Source organism: Aotus nancymaae, unplaced genomic scaffold (genome assembly GCF_030222135.1).
Source record: "Aotus nancymaae isolate 86718 unplaced genomic scaffold, 86718_ANA_hifiasm-v0.15.2.pri h1tg000020l, whole genome shotgun sequence".
Lineage (NCBI taxonomy): Eukaryota > Metazoa > Chordata > Mammalia > Primates > Aotidae > Aotus > Aotus nancymaae.
In genome coordinates, this window is record NW_026988432.1 from 20,958,518 (window position 1) to 20,985,163 (window position 26,646).

A 26,646-nucleotide genomic window follows, 5' to 3' on the forward strand; every position below is an offset into this window, starting at 1 on the left:
TAACATTACAATCATAGTACCTGTAAGTAAGAACATAAGGTGTTCTCTTATTGTTGACAGGATTTCACGGAGCCATCCATAGCTCTCAGTTGATTTTGCCTATGATCGATGGCATGCAAATATGTAAGACTATTAATTCTTTTAAAAGTGCAACAATTAAATGGACAAAAATGAAAACAGAACCTACAAACCTCACTAATTCAATAATTTAATTGCCAGGTGCGGTGGCTCACGCCTGTAATCCCAGCAATTTAGGAGGCCTAGGCAGGCGGATCACTTGAAGTCAGGAATTCAAGACCAGCCTGTCCAACATGGTGAAACCCTATCTCTAGTAAAAATACAAAAATTAGCTGGGTATGCTGACGGGCATCTGTAATCCCAGCTACTAGGGAGGCTGAGGCAGGAGAAACGCCTGAACTCAGGAGTTGGAGGTTTCAGTGAGTCGAGATCACACCACTGCACTCCAGCCTGGGCAACAGTGAGCATCCATCTCAAAAAGAAGAAAAGTCCTAACAAATTAAAAAACTGTCACAGGGAGATGTAACAGATAAACCCAGAAATAAAGGTACTATATAGTTCCAGGCCTCACCCTACAAGCACTAAAATTACTTCAAGATTTATACTATGGATTTTGATTTCTGTCAAGTAGAACACAAAAAGACAAAGGTAGATAATCAATATATGAAAATCAATCACATTTTCTTATATCAGCACTAATTTACTTAAAAAATAGGATACCATTCACAGTATTTTTATAAACTACAAAAGAATTTTATTCAAAGTCATAAGTGAAAGGCCATTCCATGTTTTCAGATAAAATGTCCTAATATTATAAAGATATCAATTTTCCTCAAAATAAATCTATGAGTCAAAGTTCTACTGGTATTGTTTTTAGAAACTCAGACTAACTCTAAAATATGTAGGAAAGAATAAAAATCCACAAATAGCTAAACCAACTTTGAAAATAGGCAAAGATGAGAGAAAATGCTCTACCAGAGAGTTAACATCATTAATATTTGGGAAATGCAAATTAAGACCACACTGAGATGTCATTACACATCAGAACAGTTAAAAAAAAAAATGGTGGCTGGGCATAGTGGCTCACAGCTGTAATCCTGGCACTTTGGGACGCCAAGGCGGGCAGACTGCCTGAGCTCAGGAGTACAAGACCAGCCTGAGCAACACGGTGAAACCCCATCTCTACTAAAATACAAAAAATTAGCCGGGCATGGCAGCATGTGCCTGTAGTCCCAGCTACTCCAGAGGCTGAGGCAGGAAAAGTTCTTGGACCTGGGAGGCAGAGGTTGCAGTGAGCCGAGATTGCACCACTGCACTCCAGCCTGGGCGACAGAGCGAGATTCTGTCTCAAAAAAAAAAAAAAACATAGTGACAATATCAAATTCTGGTGAGGATGCAAAGAAATGTAATCTCTCATACACTGCTGGCGGAAATGTAAAATGGTATGGCCACTCCAGAAAACTGTTCAGGAGTTACTTCAAAAACTAAACATACATTTACCATACCATCAGGCAACCACGTGGGTTCCTGGGCATTTATCCCAGAAAAAAATGAAAATTTAAATCCATACACATACACCAAAAAAAAAACTGTAAAAGAATGTTCACAGCAGCTTTATCTGTAACAGCCAAAAATTTAAAACAGCCCAGACATGCAGGTGAATGCATAAACTTGGATATATACATACCATGGAATACTACTCCACAATTAAAAAGTACAAACTATTGATATATGCAACAATTTGGTTGAATCTCAAAAACTCTCATTCAACAATTTGGATAAATCTCAATTTCAAAAGATTACATCCTATGGGATTCTGTTTATATAGCATTCTGGTAATGACAAAATTATAGATAGAAACTGATTAAGGGATGGTTAGGGTAAGGGAGGTGGATGTAAGTAGAAAAGGGTAACATGAAGAAAATCTTTGTGTTGATGGAATAGTTTCATTTTTTTTTTTTTTTTTTTTTGAGACAGGGTCTTACTCTGTCCCAGGCTAGAGTGCAGTGGCATAATCACAGCTTACTGTAGCCTCAACCTTCCCAGGCTCAGGTGATCCTCCCATCCCAACCCCCAAGATCACAATCAATTTTTGTATTTTTTATAGAGATGGGGTTTTGACGTGCTGCTGGTCTCAAACTCTTGGGCTCAAGCAATCTACCTACCTTAGCCTCCCAAAGTGCTGGGATTACAGGCATAAGCAACCGCACCCAGCCTAGCTCTGTATCTTGATTGCAGAGGTGGTTACAGGAATTGACACAGGTGATAAAATGGCACAGAACTATACACAGGCATTGTAGAAAATCAATTTCTTAGTTTTGATACTGTACTACAGTAGTATAAAATGTAACTATTGAGGGAAATTGGGTGAAGCTGCCTAAAATGTAACCACTGGCGGAAACCAGACCTCTCTTTACTATTTTTGCAACTTCCAATGAACCTATATCAAAATAAAGCTAAAACAAAATAAATGGGAAGAGTTCATTTATATAGGGGGGAAAATATACTACAAAACCATAGTGTTAAAACAGCATGATGTCAGAACAAGAACAAACCAACCAAAGAGAAGGATTCAATATTCAGAGTATATACGAGCACCTAATACACAGTAAATGTGACACCACTATCTATGGGAAAAGGGAAGAAAGATGCCAGGAAAACTGGAAAGTATATGGAAAATCAACTGGATCACAAACTTGTGATACATAAAAAGTTAAATTCTGCATGTATTAAAGACCAATAAGTTTAAAAGAAAACTATGAACTTAGCAGTACATAACATAACAGAGAAACTTTGTGGCATAGCATTGGGGAAAGGCTTTTTAAACAAAACTTCCAAAATACAAACCATACAGCCAAAACATTTTTTAATTTGATTGTATCAAAACATAAGATTTCTGTTCAATGAAGAACATCATGAAAAAGATTACAGACAAATGACAGATTAGGAACAGATATACTTATAATATTTAAATGACTAGTATCTATGAAATTCAAGAAATGTTTGTAAATCAACAAGAAAGAACAGAAACCTCAAAATAAAAATGGGTGAAGGGATGAACAGGCAATTTCACAAAGAAAAAATTCAAAAAGATACAACACACATGAAGAAAATACTCAGATTCATTAGTAATAGTGAAATGTAATTTAAAATGAGATTTAATTTTATATCTATTAGTCTGGAAAAATTGGAGCACTGAATAACACCAAGCATTTGTGGAGATACAAAGATACAGGAACTCTCACAAGCTTCCTGCAGGTGTACAGACCATTGCTGCTTGTTCTAAACACAATCTGGTGATGCTTCAACAAAATATATGAAAACCAAATAATCCAGAAATCACATTTGGATCTATAACTCAATGAAAGTATCCCAGAGGTCTAAAGTGTATCCTTAACATGATATTATCTATAGTGGTATGGAAATGAAAATAGCATGGTTATTTACAAATAGGAGAGTAGACAGATAAACTGTAGTAGATGTACATTCCGAAATATTGTGCAGCACTTAGAAGAAAAGAACCGCAACACAGTAGATCTTTAAAACAAAGCAGTGAGATAAAAAAAACTTCATGAGATATATAGCATGATATGATCTCTATAAAGTTAAAATGTGGGTACCCAGAACAACATACATTTAATAACACATACAAACAGAAGAATACACATCGTACAGAATAGTTGCAAATGGGTCGATGAGCAAGAGAAAAGAGCGGGAATTAGAAATAAAAAACACTGAATGAGGCTGGCTGTGGTAGCTCATGCCTGTAGTCCCAGCACTTTGGTAGGCCAAGGCGGGTGGATGAACTGAGGCCAGGAGTTCAAGACCAGCCTGACTAACATGGTGAAACCCCATCTCCACTAAAAATACAAAAAAAAATTTTTTTGTATTTTTAGTGGAGATGGGGTTTCACCATTCTCCTGCCTTAGGCTCCCTAGTAGCTAGGATTACAGACGTGGGCTTGGTGGATGAATGAATGAAAAATGCAGGCAGGGGAGATGCCTTGAACAGCCCAAAGATGATCATTGAATTCAGTAAGATTAAGTCAATCTTCTGCACCTGAAGTCCAAAATGAACTTTAAGGATGCATACATCTAACATACATCACACCACTAAAGCTAAATATCATCCCACCCTTCTCATGAAGAAAGCACAAAACAAGCTCACTCCTTTTAAGATTTTCGATGCTAAGTGTGTTACATGGAGAAACCACCCAACTTCCTTTAACTTCAAAACAGAACTTATATACAAGATAAAAGGAAACTGTAAGATACAAAACCTCCAAAATTTAAGTTACTACCCCCAAAATTTAAGTTAAATTCTTACAGTGATATCCAAACCAAGCCAAGCCCAGTCCCTTCAATTCAACCAGTCAATGACATCATTTAAAATTTAGCTACAGGTGGCAAGAAGAAAAAATAAAGGGCATACTCTCATTTTTCTCTGCAAATGTTTCTCTGAAACACTCTTAAAATAAGGATTGGCAGTAAAACAAATGAATTTCTCTACCATAATCCCTAATTGACACTAATAATAAAGCATTAATTATATTTATACTGGTTCATTTTCCCAACTTATAATAACTAATATGTTTTGTTCTGGACGGAACTAGGCAGTTTTTTATTCTAATAACGAAGGCATTTCAATACATATGTCCACTTTTAAGCTGACCTCCATACAGTCATGAGTTTGCTTATAAAGCAAGAAGCAGACGGAATTAAAATTTCCGTTCAACAAAATGTCAAAAACTCGGTTAATTTATTTCATACAACAGGCACTTCCTGCAACCTTGCCCATAAAATCCTAAGGCGTAAACATCTGAAAGAGTCGGTTTGCCTCTTCTCTCATGGCAAATATTATATTGAAAGGAAGCTGTAGCTGCCACTAACTAAACTCTAAAATCAGCAGCATCAACAGTATTAGTGCAGCCTGTGATGCAACGGTAGCTTCCCTAGTTTCAGACTATATATAACCCAGCAAATTCTCCCTGAAAAACTGACATACCAAATGGGTCAAAACCATAAAACGGCAATTTGTGAATCAAACGTAGGGTAGTGCTGACTTCAAACATAGCTTCAGAACGCTGGGACGCCTCAGTAAGTGAACGGGAGTGACTGGTATCCGCTCAGACAAGTACTAGGGCAAAGGGATAAGAACTGGCAGGTGGCATCTCAAAAATGAAATTCTAACAGTGGTGTCAGTACCTTAGGCATGGGCAAGAGTAATACCAACAGGTAAGGAAAGACTATATGAACCCCAAAAGCAAGCACATCGCCTAAAATTGCTGTCAGTAACCACCCACGTTCATCACCAACCACCTGATCCCGTTTAGACTGGGACTGGGACACAGGCAGTCCCACCCCAAAAGCAAAGCAACTGTCACAAATAGCAAATATCACTCGCCAGGCGAGGGAGCCCCAAAGACCCCCGGCGGGCCCCCCAAGCTCTTGGTTACGGCGCCTAACTGTGGGCCCGACCTGCAGGCGAAGTAAGGAGCAGAGCTTGCAGCCGCAGAGTTCTGACAGCTGGCACCGCCCCCGGCTAGAGCGGGCTTGTGACCTTTGACCCCCGACCCCCGACCTCCACGGTGCAGACACATCCCGCCGTGGGGTTTCTCACTGGGAAGCTTGAAAGCCCCCTTACCTGTCACAGCTTCATCTCATGCCGCGATGTAGTCTATCAGACCACCGGTGGGCGCCCCAGCCAAGGACGACAAGGATAGGGCGGAACTACCGAGGATGCGGGGTGCGCAGATCCGGCTGGGGTAACCTTTGGAGCGGTAAGCGCTACCCAGCCGCCGTCTCCCCACTGAGACTGCAAGGTGCCGGTGCTGCCGCCGCTGCAGTAAATCAGCTGACAACAGCCCCAACTGCCGTGACTTTCCCTGCAACTGTCGCAAAAATGAGGGGGCGGGAAAGACTCACCATTTCCCTACATGCACGGCATAAGCCGGCGCGGAGAGAGCCGGCCACGTTACCATGGAGACAGAAGGTGGTGAAAGGGCCAGCTGTGGGCAAGGAGTGCACGGCCGCCATTTTTCTTGTGGGAAGTCTGGTCTAGGCTGTCCTCTCGCCTCTAACACCCATGTTGGGAGGACCAAGATGGAGCGAAGGATGAAGTAGCAACCGTTATTAGGTCTTTCTTGGAACTGAGATGTTGCAAGTTTACACTTCTGTCCCCATGACTCGGCCCAGATGCCTGGAAATGTCAGTTGCTGTTTCCTTTTTGCCTCTGAACTTAACTGTTGCCCGGGACACAAAGGGCCAGACATAGAAGAACTCTGCCACTCCACTAGAGGAAGTCTGACCTTGTGCAATACTCCTGCAGAGGAGAGGGGATGAATATACTCTCTCCGTGTGGGCGGCAAAGAGTGGTGGAGTGTGAGCTCTGCCTTCAGAGAGGCAGTATATTCAGATCCCGGTTCCTCCACTGCACATCATTGGTGTCATCTTGGGCATTTTGCCTCTTCTTCATTCTCTTCTAAATTTCCTCATTTGCAAAATAGGGATAATAACCTGTGGATGTCTAGGAAATTAAGCAAGCTTAATAAACGTTAATAACTTATGCCTGCCCATCTTCCACTCAAATATGGGTTGAATAAATGAATGAATGGCAACCAAGGGGAAAGCAAGTGCCATGCTGTGGCCAATAGTCAGTTCTGTTAAAAAGATCAAAAGATGTTCATCCCATGGCTTTTTTTTCTTTACAGGCTCACTAGTTGATGTATAGGTTAAGTTTGAATCCTGTTGCAGTCATCAAAAGTTATGGTGTACGTATACCAATAACCTGGGAATCTTGTTAAAATAAGTTTCTGAATCAGTAGGTCTGGGGTGAGTTCGGAGATTCTCCATTTCTAACACGCTTCCAGGTAATGTCCATGACTACTGGTCCTTGGAAAATACCTTGCATAGCTAAATCCTACTAGGCACAGGGCCTGGAGCATAGATAAGGGAACAGAACAGGGCAGAATCAGCTCTTTCAGACAGGATAGTTTCCTTGCTAATTTGCCAAACGTATGCTGAGTGTTGGTTTGGTCAAAAGGCTTCCTCTCAACAATTTGTTGTTTGTGCTAATGGCAAACCACTACCTGTCGTTCTTTCCAGTATAGACATCTTCCCCCAGCAACACATCAAGACCCATCAGTGTCCTGGGTTGCTTACCCTTTGTCCCTTCACTCTGCATCCAACTACTGCACTGTACTGTATTGTTTCTTATATGCGGTTTCTGTTTATTTGTAGAGACAAGCTCTGCTGCTACCATAATGAGAAAAACAAAATCATAATGACCAGAGAAGTGAATAGAACTTGAAAATCAATAATTCTGAAATTTTCTTGTACTGCAAATTGGAATTCTATGCTTTTCTTCTACTTTTGACTAACTGCCTTACAATCAATCACATGAGTAGAGGGGGAAAAATGATGCTGAATAGAAGAAATTGATTCCTCAACCATTTGACTTCAGTATACTCACTCCCTCTGTTGTGATGATGAATACATTTATACCATTAAGTTCATAATCCTTTTTACAATTTATAAGAACTTTTTTGAAACATGGGAAGCACAGAGTGGTTATCATAGAATAATCTTAGGCTACCTTATATCTTGTTGGGTTTGTGATGGATAGATAGTATATCTTTCCTAGATAAAGACTCTTTTATTCAACAAATATTTATTGAATGCTTACTATAAGTTTCAAATACGTTCCTAAAAATGCAAAGGTTAATAGGAAGATTAATGAGAAACTCTCAGATAATTACCACTCTGGTCTCTCTCTACCAAGTTTATAAAAGTTATTACCAAAATCTATAGGTTTATGGAATCTCCTGAGCCACAGAGCCAAAATAAATATTCAGATATTAACGAATAAAATGCTTTAGTTCACACATTTATACACACACACACACACACGCACACACACTTTTTTACATATAACCTGAAAATTTATATTAAGATTTGTATCTTCAGTATGCTGACCTTCAGTATATTTATCTGAATAAATTATTTATTCCTTTCATCTAGAAGAACTATACAAAAATCTTAACAGATTTAACTAATTAAAAATTCAGTTCAGGCTGAATGCAGTGGCTCATGCTTGTAATCACAGCACTTTGGGAGGCTGAGGCGAGCAGATCACAAGATCAGGAGTTTGAGACCAGCCTGTACATGGTGAAACCTCATCTCTACTAAAAACATAAAAAAATTAGCCAGGCGTGGTGGTATACGCCTGTAATCCCAGCTACTTGGGAGACTGAGGCAGGAGAATTGTTTGAACCCGGCCGGGGGGGGGGGGAGGGGGCAGAGGTTGCAGTGAGCCAAGATTGTGCCACTGCATTCCACCTGGGTGACAGAGCAAGACTCTTCACCCAGTTCAACGTATATTTCTTGAGCCTTAGCTGAAGGTCAAGCTGAGAAAGGGAGAATCTGACATACTCAGCTTCCATGGAGGAAGGCAGGCTCTGCTTCCTACTGAAATGCAGGAGGTAGGGAATTCCCTAAACACTAGAAAGTGTGTTGGATGCTGGGCAACTAAAAAGAATGACAAATTTCCACGAATACAGATAAACTATAGTACAGTGCAGGATGAGAAATGCCAAATTAAGGAGCAAGGAAAAAAAAGAGATGAATTATTTCTAGGTTGGGGTAAGGAAGAATAGTCACATTAGGTCATATGGAAGCCTAGAAAAATTGATTGGATTTAGATTCAGAATTGGGAAAGGGCCAGGCATGGAGGCTCACACCTGTAATCCTGGCATTTTGGGAGGCTGAAGCAGGTGAAATCACCTGAGGTCAGGAGTTCAAGACCAGCCTGGCCAACATGGTGAAACCCCATCTCTACTAAAAATACAAAAATTAGTTGAGCATGGTGGTGCATGCCTATAATCCCAGCTACTTGGGAGGCTCAAGCAGGAGAATTGCTTGAGTCCAGGAGGCGGAGGTTGCAGTTAGCCAAGATCACATCACTGCACCCCAGCCTAGGCAACAGAGAGAGCAGATTGGGCCTGGACCAGGTAATAAAAAGCAAACATGGGAAAACAGAATAATGTCAGATAACAAGAGGCCTTTAGTGGCCATATAAACTTTTTGGTCTTTATTCCAAAGACAATGAAAAGTAATTGAAGACTTTTGACCTATAATTAGAGTGGCTGTTTTCCTAACCATATGGTATTCAGGATTTTAAAACTGCTTTACAATGAGTTATCACAATCTTAGTGTCATAGTGTCTTAAAACAACACATATGTATTGCCTCACTTTCCATAGGCAAGGAGGTCAGGCACAGGTTACCTGAGTCCTGTGCTCATGCTCTCACAGGACTACAAGTGGGTGTCAGCCAGACTACAATTCTCAGGTGGAGGCTGGATTAGGGAAGAATCTGATTCCAAACTCCTATCAGCTCATTGAGTTCCTTGTGGCTGTCTGACTAAGGGCCCTGGCTTCCTATTGGCCCTCAACTGGAAGTGGTCATCAGGTCCTAGCAGCCACCCACAGTTCTTTACCACATGGGCCTTACTAAAGACTCTCTCGCAACATGGCAGCATACTCCTTCAAAGCCAGCAGGGAGAATCTCTCTACCGAGCACAAGAAAGATGGAGTCACATAGCTATAGATACAGCTATGGATATGGACATGGATATAGATATGGAAATGGATATAGATGATAACCAAAATTAGGGAGTGATAGCCATCACCTTTGCCACATTTTATTGGCTAAAGTAAGTCACAGGTTTTATCTGCATTCAAGGAGAAAAGATTATACAAGAGTGTGATTCATCAGGGGTCACTTAAGATGTGCCAGCCACAATCACTAATTTGGCAGGAATGTACAGTGTAAATTAGGTGGGGAATACAGAGAGGCCCAGGAGACAAGTGAGATGTCATCATTGTTGTAACTAAAAATGTATCGTGATCACTGCAACAGAATCATAAATGAGACCCCAGGATAAAGTCATGAATTTCATCATCTTAGAAGCTTTTTGTTTTTTTGAGATGGAGTCTTGCACTGTCACCTAGGCTGGAGTGCAATGGCATGATCTTGGCTTACTGCAACCTCTGCCTTCTGGGTTCACGTGATTCTCCTACCTCAGCCTCCTGAGTAGCTCAGATTACAGGTGCATACCACCACACTCGGCCAATTTTTTTATAATTTTAGTAGAGACAGGGTTTCAATACGTTGGCCAGACTGGTCTCGAACTCCTGACCTTGTGATCTACCTGCCTCAGCCTCCCAAAGTGCTGGGATTAAAGGCATGAGGCACCGCACCCAGCTTTAGAGGCATTTTTAAAACTTAAGTACTACTCTGTCCTTAGAATTTAGTAGCAAATTACCCTACAGCACACCAGTGCCTTTTAGATTTCTTAAGTTCCAGGTTAGCTTTCCAAAAGGCAAGGAGGCTTGCTCTTCCATTTTGTGAATTTCAAAAGAAGGAGCTAGACCAGTGGTCTAACATTGACTTTATTGCTGTTATTTGCTGATCACTTCATGTGTGCTGTTATTTTTTTCTCATCGAGGTTATTAGTCTTAGTTCAGTGTTCCCCACAGTGCCTAGTACTCTGCTAATAATCCCCCTTCCTTCCTGGACCTTCTCCCGGAAAAGTCCTATCATGGTTGATGGCTTTATGTTAGTACCAAGAGTCCCCACACTTTATCTTGTGACAGAGGCTTTATAAGTGTTCTTTGCATGATTTTTGTGTAATTAAAACTGCCTATGCAATTAAGAGATTCCTTTTGCACTTTCTCACATGACATGAAAGTCAAGTGTTGATACTTCTCTTTTTTTCCTGTCTCATGACTTCCATGATTCAAACCATTTCTTTCCAAGTAACAAAATGTCTTTTTCTAGAAACATCTCTAGTTGCTCCATACTCAGGCCTTTTAGGAAGGAGTAAAGGTGATAAGATTTGGGGTGCAAAACTGCCTCACAAATGAGGGTTTTGCAGCCCCCTCATTAAACTATCGAGAGTAGCAAAGGCAAATTAGAATAGACAAGGAAGGAGGAGCTGATGAGTACTAGTGGTAGCCCTGGTCACCAACTGCAGCAACCGGGCTGTAGATCGTCTACTAACCTCCCTCCTCTAAGTTTCCCATAAGGAAGAGAGGATGAGCAGAAACTTGGAAGAGGTGCTCCCCAAACCTGTGTGGAGAAGGGGACCCATTGTTGTATAAATAGTGGACTATGGGAGACGCAAGAAGCACCACCCAGATTCCCCTTCAAGAAAGAACCACTTCTTAGCTGCAAGGAGACTGGTTTGCTCACATTCTTGCTGTTAGCTTCTTCAGGGTTACCTGGGCTTTCCAGCTGAGGTCACACTAATCTTGGGGCAGCCTCTGACAAATGACTGAGCAAGGTGAGGAAAGTTCAGGGCACATTCTTCTTGGGGAGGCCCCCAGTTTAGGGGGTGGTATTAAGGCATAGGAATTTCTGCTCCCATGGGGGGACTCTTTTAACAGGCAGTCTTTGTACTAGAGCTCCCTCTTGGGTTAGTAGAGACTTCGTCAGATCCGCTTTTTCCCTTCCTCCACCCAATCCTGCTTCCTCCATTTTCCTCTCTCAGATGTGAGATAGATAAACCTTTTGGACTCCTCACTCCATCTCAGCATCAGCTTCCCTGAGAGAACCCATCCTGCGCCATGACACCATTTTTAACAATTAATAATCAGGAGCTGTCATTGTATCTTTGCAACTTTTCTCTTGGTTTTATTTTTTTCCGAATAAAAAGTTGGGAAAAAAAAGAAAGATTAAACAGAGTTTTAATAAAAGAGAGACATAAAACTTATCAACCCATGCAATGCATGTGTCTTATTTTGATACTGATTCAAGTAAGCTATAAAATAAATTAGGAGAAAAATGGGAAATTTCAACTGAGTGGGTACTTAACGATATTAAAGAAACCTTGTTAACATGTTAGAATGTTACAATGATATTTTGGTTATGTTTTTAAAGGATTCCTCATCTTCCAGATGTGCAGGCTGAAATATTTATGTATGAAATTGTAAGATGCCTAACATTTGCTCCATGATAATCTGAGGTAAGGAAGACAGTGGCAATGACTCTTAACTTTACTTCCATCTTCAAGAAATAGTACATTCTTTTACTCTAAATCTAATTCACTAAGGTAAAAAAAAGTCACTTATTCACTGTCCAGTGGTTTTAGGCACTATGCTGAGCTACATGTGCAGACTTGGTTCTTGTGGTCAAGTTACTCGGTCTGGCAGGGAGGCAGGGAGACAGGCAGACCCACCACCGTGAGCAGTGATGTACGTGGTGCTTTCTACCAGTTGCTGTGGGGCTGATCCTCCTACTGACCTTCTAATACTAATGTTTTGAATTTTGGTGGGAAATATTGTTTTTAACATTGTGTGAATAGCCACTTCCTTATTGTATAGAAACCACTAACATACATTTGACTTTTACTGGATTTCTTCAGTATCTGGCCCTCAGATGTACTCAGATATTCTGACATCTGCTACTTAAGAACGGACTGAGTGATGACGGTGTGATGTGTTAAGTGTGTGTTTGTGCAAGGGCATGCCTGAGAGAGTGCTTTGAATACAGTAAAGCCTCTGTGAAAAGTTTTATCAGCCTGGCATGGTGGCTCATCCATCCCTGTAATCCTAGCACTTTGGGAGGCTGAGGTGGGAGGATCACTTGAGGTCAGGAGTTCGAGACTAGCCTGATCAACATGGTGAAATCCCATCTCCACTAAAAATATAAAAATTAGCCAGGTGTGGTGACATGCATCTGTAATCCCAGGTACTTGGGAGGCTGAGTAGGAGACTGGCTTGAATCCAGGAGGCAGAGGTTGCAGTGACTTGAGATTGCACCACTGCACTCCAGCCTGGATAACAGCATGAGCCTGTCTCAAAAAAAATATATATATCATTTCCTTTCTTGTCTATATTTTCTAGCTAGATAATATCCACAACACCACAAGCAAAAAGAGCTTTTACAGCTAGTGATTAAGTGAAAACATACATTGTTAGTCATGTTTAGTTTTTCAGTTCCAAAGAGTTCATTCCAATAATGCTAGAGAAAGAATGTTCATTTCCCACAATATTCATATACTGAAACCCCAATGTGATGGTATTTGGAGATGGGGACCTTAGGGAGGTAATTAGGTCATGAGAGTAGAGCCCTTATGAAAGAAGACACAAGACAGAATACTTGCTCTCCTGTCTTGCTCGCTCTCTCTCCTCCCTGCCCCATTTCTTCCCCACTGTATGAGGATACAATGAAAAGACAGCCCTCTTAAACCAGCAACAGAGCCCTCACCAGACATGGATTTGGGCCAGCACCTTGATCTTGGACTTCTCAGCTCCCAGAACTGTGAGAAATAAATGTTTGTTTAAACCACCAATTCCATGGTACTCTGTTATAGTAGCCTGAACCAAGACAAACCCTCAACATACTCTTAAAAAATAATAATAAAATTTAAAATGCAGTTTTTATTGCAGAGGCTGAGGTGTTGGAAATATTCTTCTAAATATCTGGGCTTCTTAATAGAAACTCTAAGCAGCTTTATGACCCTGGACATCAGATATACATTTCAGAAGAAAAAACTATTTTACATATTTGGCAAATACCTGAACTGACTCTGAGAATTGCCAGTGAATTTCTTTAGTATACTCCAGGATATCTGTGACAGTGATAGAACACTCTATAGCTTCCTAGGAAACCCTCTCCTCCAAGGTACCGCCTAGTGTCCAAAACTTAAGAATATAATGTTAGTGGGATAAATGGTACATCTGGAGACTTGATGGCATCTAAAGAAACATATGCTATCCAAGGGGAAATGACACCCTTTTGACTAAAAATATATTGTGCCACCTCGGGACACCTGGGAAAATAATATATTCGATTTTCAAATTCAAGGCATACAACTAGAAAGAGTTTGGAAATCATGAAGCAGGACTTCCTTTCTATTTAATATTTATATTGCATAAATATTGCACAAATTACACCAGACTGGAGGACTGGAGGGCATTGGCTCAATCCTAGCTCAGTACAGCCTTAAATTCCTGGGCTCAAGTGATCCTCCCACTTTAGCCTCCCAAGTATCTGGAACTACAGGTGTATGACATCATGCCTGGCTTGAATTCTTAGATATGACAGCAAAAGCACAGATAACAAAAGAAAAAAAATAGGTAAACTGGATTTCATTGAAATTTAAAGCATTTGTGCCTCAAAGGACATCGTCAAGAAAGTGAAAAGACAGCCCATAAAATGGATGAAAATATCTGAAAATAATTTAACCTATAAGGGATTGATATCCAGAATATATAAAGAACTCCTACAACCCAACAGCAAAAACAAACAACCTGATTCAAAAATGGGCAAAGGACTTCAATAGACACTTCTCCAAAGAAAATAAAGAAATAAACATTAAGCACATGAAAAAATGTTTAACACCTTCCATCATTAGGGAAATGTGAAATATCACCTCACCCACAAAGAAGACTATTATCAAAAAAATTAAAATTAGCAATTGTTGCTAGGATGTGGAGAAATTGGAACCCTCGTACATTCCTAGTAAGAATGTAGAATGGTGGACGCACTGTGGAAACAGTTTGGCAGTTCCTCAAATCACTAAACATAGAATTACCACATGATCCAGCAATTTCACTCCTAGGTATATACCAAAAAGAACAGAAAAGCGGGACTTGAAGAGATCCTTGTACACCAATGTTCACAGTAGCATTATTAACAACAGCTAAAAGGTAGCAACAATCTAAGTGTCCATCAACAAATGAATAAGTAAACAAAATATGATATACTCATATAATGGAACATTATTGAGTCTTAAAAAGGAATGAAATAAATTTTGATATATGCTATAATATAGAAGAAATTTGAAAACATAGTGCTAAGTGAAATAAGCCAGGCCAGGTGAGATGGCTCACACCTGTAATCCCAGCACTTTGGGAGGCTGAGGTAGGAGGATCATTTGAGGTCAGGAGTTTGAGACCAGCCTGGTCAACGTGGTGAAACCCTGTCTCTACTAAAAATAAAAAAATTAGCCGAGCATGGTGGCACACACGTTTAATCCCTGCTACTCAGAGAGGCTGAGGCAGTAGAACGGCCTGAACCTGGAAGGCAGAGGTTGCAGCCTGAGTGACAGAGCAAGACTTTGCCTCAAAAAAAAAAAAAAGAAAAGAAAAAGAAATAAGCCAGTCACAAAAAGACAAATAACTGTATGATTCCACTTATATGAGGTGCCTAAAATAAGCAAATTCATAGAGATAGAAAGTAGAATAGAGACTAACGGGGATGGGGAAAAGGGAAAACGGGGAGTTATTTAGTGGGTACAGAGTTTCTGTCTGGGATGATGAGAAGGTTCTGGAAATGGATAGCAGTGAGTGCACTTAATGCTACTGAGTTGTGTACTTTAAAAACTGGTTAAAATGGGCCAGGTGCGGTGACTCACATATGTAATGCCAGCACTTGCGGGCCTGAGGCAGGAGAATTAGTTGAGCTCAAGGAGCTCAAGACCAGCCTGGGCAACAAAGTGAGATCCCATCTCTACAGAAAATTAAAAAATTTGCTCAGCATGGTGGCATGCACCTGTCAGCCCAAATACAAGGGAGGCTAAGGCAAGTGGAACGCTTGAGCACAAGAGGTCGAAGCTGCAGTGAGCCATGATTACGCCACTGCACTCCAGCCTGGGCAATGGAGCAAGACCCTGTCTCAGAAAACAAAAAGTTAAAATGCTAAATTTTATGTATGTATATTTACTCAATGTATATGTATATGCATATATATGAGGAAATCCTGCTTCACAATTTCCAAACCCTTTCTAGTTGTATGCTGTGAATTTGAAAATTAAATGCATCATTCAATCACATATATATATAGTGAGTAAATATATAAAGTTATATATATAGGTTCATCACCTATCTATGGGTTCCATTTTAGCCCATACCCCTGGAAATGGAGCTATCACAAAACTGTACATTCTGAAGGACAGGAACATGTAACAATCATCTTTAACTTCTGAGGCTATGGCACAGTGCCTGTCGCACTGGAGGTCCTGAAGAATTTGTTGTGGTTGTCAGTGAGCTGATTCCAATCTTAATTCACTGAACTGTACTGGTCGTTCAGATAAAAACCAGTGACTCCCTTGCTACATTAAAAGGCATTTCACAGCCTTCAACCTTTTGGTCTTTGATACTTTACTTCTGTGATAGTCCTCCTGAGTCTCTGCTTCTTTAACTTTTCTCATTTTACTCCCTATTTGTAGTTGTCCTTAAATGTCTGTTGTAACTCTTTGCTTTTCTGTATACTTCCTTATGATCTACTTTAGTGGTATCACCTATGACTGCTATGCTGGAAACTCTCATATATTTATCTCTAGTCTGCTATGTTAATCTTCTAGCCTCCAATTTCTCTGGTGTTAAACATTTTTTAAATTTTCGTATCAGGCAGAGTCACAAAAAGAAAAAGCATATTCAAAATGGGTGAGTATAATTTGGTAAGGGCAATATTAACAAATATGTAGATAGGGTTTAGAAAAATCAAAAAAAGCAATGGTAGGCTGGGCCTAGTGGCTCATCCCTGTAATTCCAGCACTTTGGGAGGCGAAGGCGGGCTGATCATTTGAGGTCAACAGTTGGAGGCCAGCCTGGCCAACATGGTGAAACCCCATTTCTACTAGAAACACAAAAATCAGCCAGTGTGGTGACAAGCACCTTTAATCCCAGCTACCCACAAGGTTGAGGCAGAAGAACTGCTTGAACCTGAGAGACAGAGGTTGCAGTGAGCCGATATTGCACCACTGCACTCCAGCTTGGGTGACAGAATGAGAGACTCCATTGCAAAAAAAAAAAAAGCAATGGTGTTGCTAAAAAGAAAATAAAAACAACAACATCAAGGATTGAGCAGTGAGTAAAAAAGTTTAACTGTAAAGAAGGGGACTAGATTCATCATACAACTAGGCTCTGGGTAGTAAGGGTAGTTCTTTTTAAACCAAAAGATCTTTATTGGTATTAGGAGAGTGAACTTTCCAGGTGTTGCCCATTAGCTTGTGGTATCTGGGCTTACCAATTAGGCTAGTGCTAGGTGGCTGGCAGTTCATGCTATAAGCCTGGGAAATCCATCTCGGAATTATGGCTTCCAGGTACCTCTGTCTCCTATGGGTGCCTGCCTTGGGATTATAGTGGTGAGTGTCTCTGTTCTTTATGTGAACTATCCAATTCAGTACTCTCTTGTCTAGTCAGGAATAGGTAGCATTAGGTTAGGTGCCACACCCAGTGTCAGGTTCCAGCCCATGCTGAGGTCTGAAGGTAGTGGTTGGATGGATGGCAGATAGCTAGCTGAAAGAACACTCGGGGGGTTGTAGGCAGGTAAAAGATGGTTTTACTCAGCAGCTCTCTTACACTGTCTGTTTCTGTTTCAGCTGCCTGCTCTGGCCCTGCCGCTTCTGCCACTCCCACACCTGCAGCTGCATTCCCTGGTCTGCAAAACCAGCTCTCCCTTACAGGGTGGGCAGCTTAATTCTCTCTGGGCATGAGCCAAGCCATGCTGTGCTGTATGTACAGTGTCATCAGGGCAGTTATACCTTTTACAAACAAAAGTGGCTCTGAACCAGGCGATGAGTCTTCCCATTTTATATCTACATAGCTGTGATTATGTAACAAGTGGAGTTATGCGCCTGTACTCCAAATTCACTGAGTCACGCAGGAATGTTTACCTTGGCCTACTCTTGACCAAAGCACATCCATTTTCCTTACACTAAGTGGCTGGCCCAGAGTTTCTCTGGTTAGTATCTGGGTGCTACCAACAGCTTGGAGTGATTTCGACTTCCATGTCTAAAGAGACAATAGAAGACAGTGATTGCAGGAACCCTAAGAGAGTAATGGTATGACAAGAGCTGTAGTCTTTGGTGGAGACACAGACAGCCTGTGAACACAGCAGGAAGGGAGCTAAGGGAATTACTAACTGGATCTCATTTTCTTCTATACTCCAATCTCTTAACAAGAAGCTCCAACAGAGGATCCTATTGATGCAGTCCATGTAGGCAGGTTCCTAGAGCCAAGAGCAAAGAAAGGTAGCGAGTAGACCTGGAGGGACACATGGTGCCCCTATTAGAGCTAACTTTTACAATGCCTCTTTTCATTTTGCTTCTTAAGAATCTATAACCTATCTTGCTTTCATAAGCCCTGTTCCCCGCTTCATGTCTACTATAGCTCATGTAGTGGCGACCATTTTTACTTGCTTCTTAGGTAAAACTGGAAGGACAGTTGGGAATAATAAGAATCCATTTGTTCTGGATTAACTGTGCCCCCCAATCCCACCCAAATTCATAGGTTGAAGCCCGAACCCCCAATATGATTCTAAGTGGAGATAGGACCTATAACTTTTAAGGAGGTAATTAAAAGTGACATCATCAGAGTGGATCCTTAATCTAATAGGACTTGTGTCCTTGTAAGGAAGAGGATCAGGCTAGTACTGTATGTGCATGTGTGTGTGCACAGAGAAAAGGCCATGTGAAGACACAGTAAGAAGACAGCCATTTAAAAGTGAAGGAGAGAGGCCTTAGGAGAAACCAACACTACCAGCACTCGGATCTTGGACTCCCAGTCTCCAGAACTGTGAGAAATAAATTTCTTTTAAGTCACTCAGTCTTTGCTATTTTTATAGTAACCCTAGTTGATTAGCTGAATATACACCATTGTTTATAAACATCTTTTATCAAGTATCTTATATTTTGGTTCTTTATAAACATCATCCACTATAACCTTTTACCGTCACAATCCTAGAAAGCTGGTGTTATTAATCCAAGACTCACAGACAAGGAAGCTGAGGTTCTGAGAGGTTAGGAGTTTGTGCATGGTCATAAAATTTAAGTAGCAAAGCTGGGCCCGGTGGCTCGTGCCTGTAATCCCAGCACTTTGGGAGGCCGAGGCAGGAGGATCACCTTTGGTCAGGAGTTTGAGACCAGCCTGGCTAACATGGTGAAATCCCGTCTCTATTAAAAATAAAAAAAAAGTAGCTGGGTGTGGTGGTGCGCACCTGTAATCCCAGCTACCTGGGGGGCTGAGACAGGAGAATCACTTGAACCCAGGAAGCAGAAGCTGAGGTGAACCGAGATCACGCCAGTGCACTCCAGCCTGGGCAACAGAGACTCTGTCTCAAAAAAAAAAAAAAAGTAGTGGAACTTATGTCTATCCATTAAAACTACTACAATGTGCTGATATCACATGAAAAAGGAATGTAATTACTGTGCCTCTGGTGTGGCTGAGTTCAGTTAAGAATTAATTATTTTCTTTCTGCAACACCTTGAGCTTTCTCTTTTCGCACTTCCCGAGCTTCAACTATCACACAATTTGATGACTCTCAAGTCTTTAACGTCATCCTAGTCCTTTTTCTTTATTTCCAGACTCACCCTTCTCACGATCTACTGTACCTCTCATTTGGATGTCCTACAGGCATTTTAACTCATTTTTAAAAAGCTACACGATTGAAATGTTTGAGTTATCTTAAACTCCTCTGTCATCTCACTAAATTGGCCCAATAATTGTTTCTCAAATATATACTTTCCTCTTCACTTCCACTGCAGATGCTTTCATAATTTAGTTCCTGGATCACCCTCGCTGCTACCCGATGGCTTTTCTAAAGATACTTTTTCTATTTTCTTTTCTTTCTTTTTTTTTTTTTCAGGCAGAGTCTAGCTCTGTCACACAGGCTGGAGTGCAGTGGCGCAATCATGGCTCCCTGTAGCCTTGACCTCCCCATCTCAAGGAATCCTCCCACCTCAGCCTCCAGAGTAGCTGGGACCACAGGTGTGCCCCATGACGCCCGGCTAATTTTTTATATTTCCGGTAGAGACGGGGGTTTCACCACGCTGCCCAGGCTGTAAACATACTTGTAATCTCAAAATTGCCCTGCAGTGATTCTTCCATTCTCTTCCCGACAAAATCCGAATTCCTTAGCTAGTCATGATCTAACCTTGACCTTCCCTCCAATTTCATCTCCCCAGCTAAGTCCAAAGACAAATAATTTGCCACCTAGCCTAATATTTAAAAGAGTACACTGGCATTAGCCTACCTTGACTTGAAATCACAGAACCTACTGGGCAGGGATTAAATGACCTAGTACACATATATAGAACTTATCTCTGGCGTGGTTCAACATGTGGTAAATATTAGCTATTCTTATCCACCTTCTCAACAATCCATGCATTTGCACCTGGTGGTCCCCTTGCCTGGAATATTCTCTCTCACCATCCATCTAACCCCTGCTTCTCTTTCAAGATTCAATCCAGAAGTCAGATTCCTAGCAAGTTTACCCTGTCCCACCTTCCCATCTCGTTTGTCTCCATCACTTCCTATTCAAATTATTGTTTGCGTCGGTCACTAGACCGTGAACTTCCTTAAGGAGGGATAGTGTCATCTTTTTGGTCAAAATCTAAACACAGATGCACGATACTTTCTCAATGACTGTACAGAGAGTGACCCATATGTAATGAAGCCTGTTAATACATTTTTCCTCAACCTTAATTTGTCTTGTGCGTAGACCTGCCCCGAATACAGTACAGGAGCACCTTCAAAGTACTTCCAAAGGGTGCCTTGAACAGCAACTAAGAAGCCTGGAGTAAAACAAGTGCCCTCTTCACCGTCTTAACACGTGAACCTAGGTAGAAGCCTCAGGTCTGGAAAACGCGGAGGAATACGCCAAATTTTGGGTCTCAATCTGCGCCTGCGCACGTGACCCCTACACGTCTGCGTCTGCGCCGCTCAAGGTAGCGCGGGCTACTCAGTCGAAGGAGGGGCACGCTTCGCGTTTTGGGATTGGGCAGTGAAGGCCAAAACGGACGGCGCGGAAATGACGCCAAGGCGCGCAAGCGCCGGCTGCCCTGCGGCGCAGTGGCTGCTGGGTGCCGCACGCCTGGCCTTCCTTCGCTACTCACCTCCTCCTCCCCTCCCCGCCCCCTCGGCCGCTCAGCTCCCTGGCGTGACTCGGCACGGAGAGTCCCGGGAGTAGACGCCGCGGTCGCCGCCTCTTCTGTCCAGGCCTCGGCCTTCCTGAGCATCTCTGCTTCCTCTCCCAGGTCATCTTCTCCTTCAGTTTCGAAGCCGGTGGCGTCGCGGCCACTCTGCCGGGTTCACTGTGAGGATGGTGGGGGTGAAGCCGGTCGGGAGCGATCCGGATTTCCAGCCAGAGCTGAGCGGCGCGGGCTCCAGACTCGCAGTGGTCAAATTCACCATGAGAGGGTGAGGCCAGGCTCGAGCCCTGTGGGTCCCCGCCCGTCCTTCCGTGCGTTCCTTTCACTCTTTGTCGGCCCTGGTTTCCTAGCCGCTGTCTCTTGCTCCAGAATGTCCGGCGGTGGCCGCAGCCCCAGGCAGCTGCCGGAATTAGGCCTCATTTCTCGGGTGCGAACCCCCATTTATTCACAGGGGGCTCCCGGGCGGGCACGGAGGCCCGGCTGGCCGGCTTCCCCAGCTCAGGAGATTCCTCCCCTGCTCCTTTTCAATCCTCCGACAAACTCTGCTCTTGGGGGTGTTCCACCCCTATTCCTTCCAGCCTGCGGGAGTCTCCACAGCCACCCTTGCCTGAGCCAGACCCCTTCTTCCTTCGGAGCCAGCTGTCATTTGCATCTCCGGAGCTGCAAAAACCTAATTCACCGAACACTTTGCTTCGATTCATGCATTTCTCTAAAGCTTTTGAAGATTGAGATGGGGCGATCCAACTAATAGCGTAGCTTAGCCTTTTGAACTAAGTTAACGTTGGTTTTGGGTGCTTTTTTTTAATTATTTAAACTTTCTTTGTTCTTCGTTCGGCCACTAACTTGTAGCCTAGACTCCTCTGTGTGCGCGATTGCAACTGATCACACACGACAGTCCGTATGTAGTGTATTTCAGGTGGACAGGTAGCCGGATATCTTAGTTTGACCAGGCTGTTTTTCACTTGATTTAAGAGGACAGGGATCTTGAAAAATGTTAACTGTCTTTGGTAAATTTCAGCAAAATTATAGGTCGCAGAACTGGTGGACGTTTTATAATGAATGTGTAATAACGTTCCTGTGTAAGAATGTCATGTTGGAACTCGGCATTGGGAACCAAGGTTTCACGAATGTGTGTGTGTGTGTGTTTCACAGATCTCTCGTGTATGTCGATAGTATTTAGTTAGAAGTATTAGAGGTCTCCGTTTAATTTTCCGTGACCCCTTGGCGTTATTTATACATCTAACTTGGAGCAGTCTACTACTGGTATCACTGTTGATGTAACACACTTTCTTTTCCAGGTAACTATATAAACACAAGGCAGTATTTTGGATTTCAGAGCAAAAAACATAGTTCCTAGTACATGGTTCACTAAATGTTTAGTATGTAAATGATGGCATTAGGATTATGTCGTTTTAGGGAATGGATACAGATAGGTATCAAAACAAGTTAACACTTATTTTTGGATCAGTCTCTCTTACACCGAATTGAAAAAGGATAGTACCTTGGATTTCATATGGTGAACTAGAGTACCTATATGATATGTGGAGTTTTTCATTTACCAAATTTAAAAGAATAAGTTATGTCATATATATTAAAACACCTAAAAGGAATGTCAGAGTTCTATGAATATGTCTTCTCATTTTTAGCAATTTTGCAATGTCTATATTCTTTTTTTTTGTTTTTGAGACTGAGTTTCGCTTTTGTCGCCCAGGCTGGAGTGCAATCGTGCGATCTCTGCTCACTGCAGCATCCGCCTTCCGGGTTCAAGGGATTCTCCTGCCTCAGCCTCCTGAGTAGCTGGGATTACAGGCGCCCATCACCACGCCCAGATAATTTTTGTATTTTTAGTAGAGACAGGTTTCACCAGCTTGGCAAGGCTGATCTTGAACTCCTGACCTCAGGTGATCCACCCGCTTCGGCCTCCCAAAGTGCTGAGATTACAGGCGGGAGCCACGGCGCCCAGCCCTATATTCTTAATAATAAGGGAATACCTGTAGTACATTAAGTATCTAGGCCACAGTGGAAGATGGAGGATATGATTTCAATAAGGAGTCTCACTTTTAGTTTACTTTTCTAATTCTGGCCAGTTGAAGCTTTTATACTTTTGTCCTTCAATGATAGATTCATTGTCCCCCTTACCATAGCGGTGGGAGAGATAATAGGGTAATAAATAAATATTGAAGTGAGAAAAGTGGGGAAACATTGCTGTGAAAGAAATTTTTTTTTATCATCAATATGATGTCATTTAAGCATAAGCATAACTGCAGACATTGATTGGTAAAGAACTGTTATATTTAAAAAGGCGTTTTAGTGGAATTAAAATTATTTTTCTTTGTAATAATTGAGGAAAAGTTAATGTTTCAATTTAGAGAACTTTTACGTTCAAAACTATATTTATATTACATTTACAAATCTGACAAGATTGTATTTACCTTTAATGTTCCTCGAACATACTGGCCATTAATACATCCTGTCTACACTCATTGTCAGTAGGACCCCAGATGTATGTATATGAGGGGTCAATATGAGACTCACAACTGTATTCAGTGAAATCCTGTAAGAAACCTCTTAGATCAAAGTTAATGCTGTCCCAGTTTAGACTGAGGGCATAGTTTCTCCAACACCTATTTCATTTCCTTTTCAACCCTATTTTAAACCTATTTCTTTTTCTTAACCTCTGTGCTTTATCCATTCTCAGTCTAAATTTTGCTAAAATGATACATAGATTGTTCTCCTGTGTAAGAATCTTTAGTGGCTTATAGTAAAATATATATAACATAAAATTGACCATTTTAACCATTTCTAAGAGTGTAATTCATTGGCCTTAAGGATAGCCAGCCCTCTGTATCCATGGAGTCAACCAAATAAAGATAGAAAATATTTGGGGAAAAACATTGCATTTGTGCTAATAATGTACAGGCTTTTTCTCTTGTCATTATTTTCTAAACATTACAAACTATTTTACATAGCATTTACATTAGGTATTATAAGTAATCTAGAGATCATGTAAAGTATATGGGAGAATGGATGCAGGTTATATGCAGATACTGTGCCATTTTCTATCAGGCTCTTGAGCATCTGTGATTTTGGTGTCCTGCTGGAGGTCCTGAAACTAACCCCTCATGGATACCCAGGCATGACTCTACATTCACAATGTTGTGCCACCATCACCACTGTTTCCTAGAACTTGAGACAGAAATTCTATATCCATTAAAGGATGACTCTCCATCCTCACTTCTCCAAAGGGACAAAGCTGTACCTATTAATCAGTAACTTGCACCTCCCCATTTACATCTTTGGTAACCTCTGTTATTATTTCCATTTCCATAAATTTGCCAATTTGGGGCACCTAAGTGAAATTGTAATAATATTTTTCCTTTTGACTTCATTTAGCGTAGTGTTTTCAAGGTTCATCCATGTCTTAGGATGTCTCTGAATTTCATTCTTTATAACTGCATAAAGTGTTCCATTTATATATATGGCAAATTTTGTTTACCCATTCATCTTTTGATTTGCAGGAGTTCTTTATGTATTATGGATGTTAATATTTAATTTGCAAACACTTTGTCCCATTCTGTGGGTTGTCTTTTTCTTGACGATGTCCTTTAATGCACAAGTTTTTAATTTTGATGAAGTCCAATTTATCTATACTTTTGTTGCCTGTGCTTTTGGTGTCATATTCAAGAAATCATTACAAGATTTAACGTCATGAAGATTTCTCCCTATGTTTTCAGCTAAGAGTTTTATAGTTTTAGCTTTTAAGTTTAGGTCTTTGATCCATTTTGAGTTAATTTTGGTATATGTTGTAAAGTTAGGGTCCAATTTATTTTTTGGCATGTGGATATCCAGTTTTTCCAACACTGTTTGTCTATCAAAACACTGTCTTTTCCTCGTTGAATGGTTAACACCTTTTTCCCAGAGTATTTTTTAAGGATTAAAACAGTCAATGCTTACATAGTCTTACTCTGTGTAAGGAACTTGTTTAAACTCTTTATAAAATTGACCAATTCATTCCTCAGAATAACCCTAACAGCTATCCCCATTTTACAGTTGAGGACATTGAGTCACAGAGAGATTAAATATCTTGTTTAATGTCCCATTAGTGAATGCATCATTTTAATTGTAAAGTGCTGTTCTTGCTCTTCCCAGACTAAGGAGAAAAGAAATGTACATTCATCTCTGTGTATCTGCACGGAGCCTGACAATTTTCAGTATGCATTTCGTTGAATAATTTACGCCTCTGTCTGCAATTTAGTTCACTCTCTGATATTCTTTCTGGTCACGTTTTTAAACAGGTGTCTCCAAATCTTTACTGACGTCCAGATACATTTTAGTGGTTATAAGTAGTACCAGTTTTGTTGTTAAGTATCAGGTTTGTGGGTAAGTGGTTAAAAATAAATACACTGTGTTGTCTGTCATCCCATCATCCCCCGGCCCCATTAAACAGCGTGAATGATTTTTGTCTTGAACTGATGAATGTATCACTTTTGTAATGTTTATTATGCCCTGGGTTTTTTTGAGACAGGACCTTGCTCTTTGCTTAGGCTGGAGTGCAGTGGTGTGATCATGGCTCATTTGCAGCCTCAACCTCCTGGGTTCAAGTGATCCTCCCAACTCAGCCCTTGAAGTAGTTGAGTATTAGGCATGTACCACTGTACCTGGCTAATTTTCAAATTTTTTGTAGAGATGGGGTTTTGTCATGTTGCTCAGGCTGGAGATGTGTTGAATTTTCTTAAAGCAGATCTGCCTTTGTAGTTCGCTAGGGTTTGTTAGAATCCAAGAAGGAATTAAGTGTATATTAGGATGTTGAATTCTAATAGTTACGATAGCTTGTTCAAATAATTAATTAAATGTATATTAAACATATGTTAATTATATACCACGAAATTACTGAGGACTGAAGGTAGTTTATTGAATTACAGAGTTAGCAGGCCCAGTAGTCCATAGAAAGCAAGGCAGAAAATGTTAGCAAGTGAAGTAGGTAGCTGTAAGACTAGAGCACGTTGAAGCCCTAGTCTTCAGAGAACAGAGTTGCTTTAGTTTTTAAGTTAACTTTTTATTGAAGTACAACAAGTGTACAAAAATGTACAAGAAATAGTTCATTACCAGCACCCCAGAGTTCCTGCACCTTCCCAGTCTTCTTCCCATTACTCTTGAATTCTAACACTACAGGTCAGTTTTGCTTGTATTTGAACTTTCTAGAAATAGAACCATATAGTCTTGTAGTCTGTCTGGCTACCTTTCAAGAGTGTGTACTTAGTTTAATCTTGGCAATTGATTTGGAAATAACGAAAGGCACTGAATAGGCCACTGTTTTGGACTTTTTAGCAGTCAGTTAGGAGTTGGGTTCTGGGATCGAATTCTAGCTTAGTAATTTGTTCTTGGGAGTTATAAGGCTTAAATAAGGTGACATGAGTTTGTGAATGCATAACATATAGTAAGTGCCCAATGAATGCTAGCTGTTTTATGTAATTAATAACACCAATTGTGATTAACCCTGCCCATTAGTAAATATAGTACAAGTCTTACCCTGCATGGAAAAAGAAAAAAACTCCTTTTACCATGGCTTTAGAAAGCATACATTTTTTTAATCCACTTATCAGATGTATGCGTTTACACAAGTTGTTGCTCAAGATAAGTCCCTGGCTACTGTAGCAAACAGAAAAGGACAGTTAGCTAGTTCATGAAACAG

General features: G+C 41.0%; 2 protein-coding genes across 7 annotated transcripts in view; one reads left to right on the plus strand and one right to left on the minus strand.

Moving 5' to 3' along the window:
- The window catches only part of WDR7 (WD repeat domain 7), a 390,653-nt gene extending 369,717 nt beyond the window's left edge, over nucleotides 1–20,936 (minus strand). For 2 of the 3 annotated variants that reach the window (XM_012446433.2, XM_012446431.2), the window contains exon 1: nucleotides 5,662–5,887. The gene's annotated coding sequence lies outside the window, so the exon portion shown is untranslated. Of the gene's footprint in view, nucleotides 1–5,661; nucleotides 5,888–20,918 lie in introns of those variants that run through there. The other variant, XM_064379106.1, reaches the window with a different exon arrangement.
- Nucleotides 20,937–20,958: 22 nt separating this feature from the next.
- The window catches only part of TXNL1 (thioredoxin like 1), a 34,761-nt gene continuing 29,073 nt past the window's right edge, over nucleotides 20,959–26,646 (plus strand). For 2 of the 4 annotated variants that reach the window (XM_012446444.3, XM_012446446.3), the window contains exon 1: nucleotides 20,960–21,222. In XM_012446444.3, coding sequence (XP_012301867.1) covers nucleotides 21,125–21,222 — 98 coding nt within the window. In that variant the 5' untranslated portion in view covers nucleotides 20,960–21,124. Of the gene's footprint in view, nucleotides 21,223–26,646 lie in introns of all 4 variants that reach the window. The other 2 variants (XM_064379107.1, XM_012446445.3) reach the window with 2 other exon arrangements.